Genomic DNA, 8,447 nt, shown 5'->3' with positions numbered 1-8,447 from the left:
CAACTTTCGATTGCAAGCTAGCCCCAACATCTACACGTGCAAAGAAGATTACAGAGTCCATCACCGAGTTCATTTGCCAGGATTTGCGACCATATAGTGTGGTGGAGAACCGTGGGTTCAAAAAAATGATCAGCACACTGGAGCCTCGTTATATAATCCCGAGCCGGAAACAGTTCACTGAAGTATTGGTCCCACGGATGTATGATGAGGTGAAACTACAGGTAAAAAAATCCCTGGACTCCGCCGAATGCATTGCTCTAACGTGCGATGGGTGGACTTCACGAGCCACCGAGTCATACATCACGATTACATCTCACCACATAAACGATAGCTGGGAATTAGTTTCCCATGTATTACAAACCAGAGCTTTGTTCGAGTCTCACACCGGTACCAACATTGCACAGGTGCTTAGAGCAGCACTCGAAGAATGGGATCTGACCGACAAAGACCCTGCAATAGTGACGGACAACGCGTCGAACATGAACATTGCTGCTCAGCTGGCCAATGTGCTACGTTTCAGGTGTTTTGCTCATACACTAAATTTGGCATCCCAGCGTGCCCTGAAACTTCCCGCTGTCACTAGATTGCTAGTGAGAGTAAGACGGGTGACAACTTTTTTCAGACGCAGCACTGTTGCGTTCCATGTACTGCGTGAGAAGCAAGCTTTGTTGAACCTCCCTCTCCACAAATTGATAACCGATGTTGCTACCCGCTGGAACAGCGCACACGATATGCTGGAGCGCTTTTTAGAGCAACAGCCTGCCATCCACGCTGCGCTCCTGTCTACCGAAGTACGGAAGTCTGAGAAGGAAATCTGCACACTCACCGATTCTGACATAACAACTGCAGAGGAGGTTGTCGCTGCAATGAAACCTATGAAAGTGGCTACACTCGCCGTATCAGAGGAGGCCAGTCCAACGCTATCGATTGTAGCGCCACTCCATGCCCAACTCATCCATGAGCTCCAAGACAAACCGAGTGATTCCACCTTGACAAGGGAGCTAAAAACCGCAATGTACCAGGATCTTAACAAGAGATACTTAAACGAAAAGGAAGCTCTGTATAAAGCATCGGCTCTTGATCCCCGTTTTAAGGCCTTGCCTTTCCTTTCCGAGGATGAGAGGGAAGATGTCTACAATGGAATAACTGCAGAAGCTACCAGGACCAAGTGGGCATTACAGGTAATATTAACATCAATACAGTTGGAATTTACTATAGAAATATAAAATATAAACATATATATTCAGTTTAAAAAGCATAAATAAGTAAGAAATACATATTTATAACTCAATTCATGAATAAGTAAATCCATCATAGATAAATGCAGATGTCATTGATAATGTGTTGTGCAAAATAAAATAATTGATAATTCTGAAGATTGTGTTGATTTACTGTTTTCTAGCAAAGCACAAGTGGACTTCAGTCAGACTCAATGGACGTGGACAACGGCAGCCCAAACCCTAAACAAGAAGACATGTCTGCTGCATCTTCATCAAAAACATCCAAACGTTGTTCTCTAGCGGACCTACTTGGACAGGCGTATGGAGCTGGAGCAGCGGGTTAGTTTAAAAATATGCTATTTTTTTTTTTATTTAAAAAAATAAATAAAAATATGCTATCAAAACATGCTGAAAGAAATATTCTTAGTGAGTGTTTCCTAATTTAAGGATGCCCCACAAACTATATATGCATAATATGGTATTTAATTATAGTGTAATGTAACAAATAACATGATGATGATGATTTAATGTTCTGAGTAATATAGTGTATATATCTTATATATATATTTTTTTTTTTTTTTATTTTGATTATTATCTTGTCCTCCCATACTGCAGGTCCTGCAAAGAAACTAAAAACTGCTGAAGACCAGGCAAAAGACGAAATGGCAAGATACAAGGAGGAAGCATCCCTAGCCCTTAGTGATAATCCGCTTGGCTGGTGGAAAGAACATGAGAGCCAGTATCCTTTTCTGTCTCGAGTAGCTAAAAAACACCTGAGCATTCCAGGTACTAGTGTCCCCTCGGAGAGAGTTTTCTCTACTGCAGGGGACATTATCACTGCCAAAAGGAGTGTAATTTCCCCTGAGCACCTTGACCAGCTTCTGTTCCTAAACAAAAACATTAAGCACTAATAATGGTATTGTAGCTGTTGCCTTTGTACTTATTACTAGTTCAACACTTGTTCATTTGTTTTTTGAGTGGACACTGGGCACATGCAGTTAATGCATTTCACTGCAAGGGATGTTTGCAATATATATTTTAATTTTTGATAGTTTTTTTAAAGCCTATGCACTTTTTTGTCTCAGTTTGTTCTCTTGTGTTTATGAAATGATATTGTTATGATGGCAGCTACTTCCAAAATGTTTTCATTTTATTGAGTTAAAGGACCACTGAGGCCTAAGCACTTTTTGTCAATGTGTCCACTACAACAACAGTAATATTTGTGTCCAGTTACAGTAATATTTGTTTTCATGGCAACACCTCCAAAAGTGATTTTAATAAATACAGTTATGGATGAATGCAGTTGCTTTCAGTTATTTATCAATTGGAAGACACTACCCAGATCATACTCAGCCAGTCAGCCACTTGTAATGGCTGTATTTTTTTCTAACAGTGTTCAGTGAAAATATTGCAATGCATCGCAATATTTCAAGTATCGTGATGCATCGTGATATAATCGCATCGTGGCATGTGAATCGTGATTCGAATCGAATCGTGAGTTCTTTGGCAATACCCACCCCTACCAGTGACAGAGATTCTGCTGGATGGAGACTCTCCATGACCACTGATGTCACACCTGTAGAGGCCTTCATCAGAGCTGGTCACATGGTGGAGGGTCCTTTTACCCAAGTTTTTGCTAATGAATATATCATCTTTATAGAAAGCAGCAGTGAGGTTGGAGGGAGTGGTCTTTGTTAGACAGCTCAGAGTGACGTCATCTCCCTCCATCACAGGGAGGACAGGACTCTGCAGGATCACTGATCCACCTAAACACAGAGACAAACTACAGCATTTCATCCATTTCCACACAGCTTCATCAACACTAACTCCACAGTCTGATCTTACCAGTGATAGTGAGCTGGATGCTGCTGCTGGCTGCTCCCTCTCTGGACGAACACCAGTAATCTCCACTGTCCTTTTCTAAAACACGCTTTATTTTACAGGAAGAATCAGCTGGTTTCCCCCATCCATCTCCACACTTAGTCCTGGTTCCTCTGGTTGTGTTCCTCCAAACACTCCATTCAGCTGAGCTGCCGTCCGTATCACAACTCACAGACACAGATTCATATTTAAAGAACTGAAATCTGCTCGGACTCACAGTCAGACCAGCTGGAAGAAAAAGGGGGACACAAATACAGTCTTTAAAAGAAATAGGGACTACATAACTTTAATTAAAAAAAATAACAACTTGATTAGAATGAGAATGCATAAAATTTGGAATGCATAAAAACCAAGCTTCTTTCATTGTACTCGGATTAATTGATACACTATATCATATTTATATAGCGTCAATTCACAACATTTGTCATCTCAAGGCCCTTTACAGACAGAATTGAACAAGATCATACAGACTTAGACAACCCGAGCACTGCCTAGTTTGATTACAAGAAGGCTTAAAACTCAATGCCACATAATACTTGGATCATTGAATGCTCATAGCTATACAACATGAACAGGAGCCTTCATTGCAAACTTAATGAGGTTGTGGAAAACCACCTTTGAGGCAAATGGCAAGGGACTTGCACAAGTCTCGATCAAATGTGGCATATACTAAAAAGATGCGCTGTCCCCACTGCTATTCTGCATGGGTCTGAACCCCCTCAGCCAAATAATCAAAAAGACTGGCTTTGGATACTGACTCAGAAATTGGGCCACCATCAGTCACCTCCTCTACATGGATGACACTCAAGCTGTATGCTTAGAATGAGCGAGATATTGACTCAGTGATCCATACCACCCGGATCTTCAGCACAGACATCGGGATGTCATTCACACTAGAGAAGTGTGGTCGGATTGTAACTAAGAAAGGGAAGGTCTGCCTTAGGAAAGGAGGAGGGAATGAGTAGCTGAGATCTCGGGCAAGCAGTGCGTAAGTAAAATGGCAACATACAGGTAATTCAATAACAATTCCACTCGGGTAAGTACAAGCCAATAATTGTAAATCAAATTAAGTCAGGTTTAAACTTTACCAATTGTCCCGTATTTCCGAGGAAACAAACTGGAAGCCGAGACCTTGACAAGCCTGGAGAGCTACCTGGACGAGTGTTTTGACAACATCGTAACCAGTGCTGCTTCTACTTTGTCTCCAGACAGGAGCTACAGAGATGTCCTGAAATCCATCAACAAAAAGCTAACCAGCCTGGACGCCCACCTCACCTTGGTAGAAGTCCTGCATTAGGAGTTTCAAGCTCTGAGAGAGTTGCTAGAATACAGCAAAGCGCAGCTAGCCTCTGTTAATGTCATAAATAAGGCGCTGGCGGGGGAGGTCATCAACTGTGCGGTAAAAATAAGAAGATTAAAGAATTCCTTCTGGACATTCAGTTGCGGAGCATGAGATACAATCTCGTCTTCGCAGGAATCGTAGAGTGGCGGGAGGAGGATCCCGAGGTGACAATTCGGGAGTTCCCCCACCAGAAGCTAAAAATCCCAGGGGACCAGGTAAAAAACATCACCTTCCATCACATTCACCGTCTCCAAGGTAAGAAGCCTGACAAAACCCGTCCTAGACCAATCCTAGTTAAGTTTGAGCATTTCAAACAAAAAGAGCAGGTCAGGAGTCAGGGCAGAGAGCTGAGAGGAACAGATTTCAGCGTTAATGACCAGTTTCCAAAGGAAATATTAGATCGTAGGCAGGCATTATTCCCAAACAGGAAGAAATATATTAGTGAAGGCATCAGAGCTACAGTAGCAGGTGACAAAGTTTATGTTAATGGTCAGCTGTTCAGGAATCAGAAGATCACTCCTTGGATTTATTAGATGCACACCAGGTGGATATAAAACATGTGACTCTTGATAAAAGTGCATAGAACGGATCTTGTGATGAATTAACTATATGCACAGCTCTAGAGCACGTTGGCACAGTATGGTTGTTAGTCACAGATGGGTACAGGCAGCATGGGCTGGGGTTATTTTTCTTTCACCTTTTCTTACTCATTGCACTTTCTTAATTCTCAGTCTTCCTTTATCTTATTCGGCTGCTTCTTCCTTGTGGTCTGTTGGGATATATTAACAAAATGGAGCCAAAATCAGTTCGATGATCTGAAACCATCCCCCTCCTCTTCTCCACAAAGGAGAACAAAGAGTTCCCGCCAAAACAAGAACAAAGAAGACCCGGCCCACTGTGGGAGGCGGCCACCTCAAACAGACCAATCAGCCGATACTCCAACAGGAAGTGCCCCCCACGTCACTCAAGGTTTAAAAGCCAGCCACAAACAGATCTTCTCTTTTCCGTGGGTCACGGCCCAAAAGGGTAGGCTCATTTCACGTGAAATAGCAGAAGAAAGCTAACTGGAAGTAGCTTTCGTTTCTCCTGCGTCAAAAGTCACGGATCGCAGTGTTCCATCGTGTATAGCGGCTGCGCCAACTGGGGAGACAGAAGCTTGGGAGCTGTGTGTTTTTCCCCTTTTTGTGAGGATCGGCCGGAAGGACGCTTTCCGCCGATTACTTCTGCAAAATCCATCCTCTTCGACTTGTGAGCATATCAAGCCCTCTGCTGTAGCATCGAACTGACTGGACTTTCCCGAGAGCTGATCTGGACTGAGGGGCTGAAGGAGATCCGCCCGGCCGGAGCCAGACCACGTGCTCTCTTGGAACTTCCCCGCTCCTTCAGGCACCGGACAGCTCACAGTAAAGATATTTTCTTTCCTTTTTTAAGCATTAATGAGGTGCTGCACTCGGGCGAGAGACAGGCAGATTCAGGGATTTGAATTAATGCTGATTTTTTTAATCTGTGCTGATCAAGTGTTTGTTCATTTGGTTGAAATAAGTGTGTTGTGAAAGCTGCGAGTGATACTTCTTTATTCTCTTTTTCTTGGCTTTCCTATCCTCTTTTGTTTCCGCTTTGAGATAGTTATAGTGTTATCACCTTCAGCCCTGTGGGGCCACGCGGTCGGAGCCATCTTGATTACAGACTGTTCCTCCCCCATTTTTCTTTGTTCCTCTCACCACGTGGAGAAAGGGGGGAGTCCCTCATTTAGCTACACCCCTTCACACACACAGCTACATTGTCCGTTAATGTGTTTTGCTAAACGACTTCTGTTGCTATTGTTAATACATTTTTAATCATTTTACCAATATTAAGCTGGATGTATTAAATTTTACATGAGTAATTGCACTGTTATCATACCTGCTGCTAACGGACATTAGTGAATGTATTAATATCTGGCATATTTTGGACATACCTGGATTTTAACAGCCGGTCCAGGAACCCTCCAGAGGTGAATCCGCAACCCGGTAAGTAGATAATTCAGAGCTACAATTATCCACCTAAGAACACTAAATTGATTTTACCTTCGATTTTGAATAGGATAAATAATTAATTATAACTCCAGTTCTAGTTAACCATCTATTCATTATCTGCAGGACATTATTTTGCACAACAGGTCCAAACAATCACAAGCACACAGTTAGATGCTACCTGGGTCTAGTTATAACTATTAATTCAGAGGCATGTACTTTTCATCTTTTCACTCACACCTATGGTGAATGTAAGGTTTGTGACATGGAATGTGGATGGAGCTGGCATCAGAGAGAAACAGTTTAAGATTTTTAACCAGCTTAAAAGATTAAATGCAGATGTTGTCTTATTGCAAAAATCAGCTCCATCATGTAGTGTAGTGGGGGGCTGTGGGGCTGGTTTGGGGGTCCTTTGGTCCTGGGGGGCTCGGGGGTCGCTCGGGGTTGGGTGCCTGGTGGGTCTGACCCCGGGGTCTGTTACTCCCATCGGGGTGGGGCTTGGGATGCCCTGGGGTGTCCTATAGCGGCAGTGGGTTACTGGCCTGGTAGCTGTGCTGCCGCTGGGTGGGTCCGGGGGTCTGCAGTCCCTGGGGTGCGTTGCCGTTGGGCGGGTGCCCCATTGGCATCGGGGGTTCAGGTTCTGTGGTGGAGTGCTGCCCTAGGTCTAGGCCGGTGTACGTCCGGCTGGCCAGCCCGCATGATGCATGCGTATCGGCCCTGGTGACTGGATGGGTTGTGGGCCCTGTCGCCGGGCTATGGGATTGGTGGGGGTTTACTGTACTGGACACCTCCTTTTGGTACTCCCACTTTTAATTATACCTGCGAGCAACACGCAACAACACCACATTCGAGCAGATGCAGGGAGGATCGGGGTCTTCTCACACCCCTGTTTTCCGACTGCCACCTGGAGTCTGGGGCCCGGAGGAAGAGAGAGCCGCCTGGACCGTGGTCTTGGTGCCGGGGCTGTCACTTCTGCTCTCCCCAAAGGAGGATGGAGGGAGGGGCGTGTAGCAAGTGGAGGGGAGGAAGTGGCAGGTTGAATTAGTTAGGGGGGGTATAGGGGCTGTGGTTGGGTGGCATGTGCGAGGCATGTGGGCCCCAATCCTAGGGGGGGTTTGCTGGGGTGGGGGGCCGGGCCTGAAGCAGAAACGAGATGGATTGGTGTGGCGGTGTCACAGCTCCCCTCCCCCATCCAGATTTTAAGTTCACTTATTGGGTCATCCGATAATCCCGGGACAAACCACTGGTGCCGCCGGGTGTTTGGTCCTGGTATTATTGGATGTGAGTGTTATGTGTGAATGTGCTTCCGCATTTTTTTACCTCCAGGTTGGGGTCTGAACTTCTCCCTCTCCCAAGCATATCTCAAGTCTTGGTCAAGTGCGGAGCCCATTTCCCCTGTCCTGCCCTCCCTCTGCTGGCTGGCGCCTGGGCTTGCCGATTTACTGGTGGAGCTCAGGGTTTGGGGGTGGATGTTTGGGTGGCTACTAGCTTATTCCTGGCACTTCTTCGCGGGGCTCGGCCTGCCGGGGCCTGCCTGGGGCTCCCGCCGGGGGGTGGGGAACCCCGTGGCTCCCGGGGGCATCGCGGTGGATGAGGGACTTCCTCAGGGCTGTCTCTCCTCCTCCCTTGGTGGGGGTTGGATATCCTGGGTTGGCCCCTCCTTGGCGCCTTCACTCTTGTGGTCCCTTTGGTCGTCTGGGGCTTTGGGTCTTCCGGCGCTGGACTCAGTGCTCTCGGGGGGCACCTCTTCGGCTCTCCACAACCACTATTGAGCAGTTTTCCTACGATAAACTTTACATGCTTAAGTGCACTTTCACAAAAAACTACAGGTGCTTGGTTCTAGGTACTTAGAGATTCACTTCCATACAGAAAGCCCATATTCTTATCTTCATTTAACACAGAGTACATGTCAGAATAAATAATAACTAGGTGTCTAGTATCTAGGTGTTACTTTGTTGTATGTCTCGTACTATGTCAGTTGGTTGTGCTGTT

At 45.5% G+C, this 8,447-nt stretch overlaps 1 protein-coding gene across 1 annotated transcript in view; it reads right to left on the bottom strand.

Moving 5' to 3' along the window:
* The window catches only part of LOC107097464 (Fc receptor-like protein 5), an 18,899-nt gene that overhangs the window by 3,125 nt on the left and 7,327 nt on the right, over positions 1-8,447 (bottom strand). The window contains exons 3-4 of the mRNA XM_015394613.1: positions 3,066-3,329; positions 2,738-2,986 (exon numbers count right to left, since the gene is read on the bottom strand). Coding sequence (XP_015250099.1) covers positions 2,738-2,986; positions 3,066-3,329 — 513 coding nt within the window. The remainder of the gene's footprint in view (positions 1-2,737; positions 2,987-3,065; positions 3,330-8,447) is intronic.

This window comes from Cyprinodon variegatus, unplaced genomic scaffold, assembly GCF_000732505.1.
Source record: "Cyprinodon variegatus isolate N-32 unplaced genomic scaffold, C_variegatus-1.0 Scaffold699, whole genome shotgun sequence".
In the NCBI taxonomy this organism is placed as follows: Eukaryota; Metazoa; Chordata; class Actinopteri; order Cyprinodontiformes; family Cyprinodontidae; genus Cyprinodon; species Cyprinodon variegatus.
This window is presented reverse-complemented; position numbering and strand designations above follow the sequence as displayed.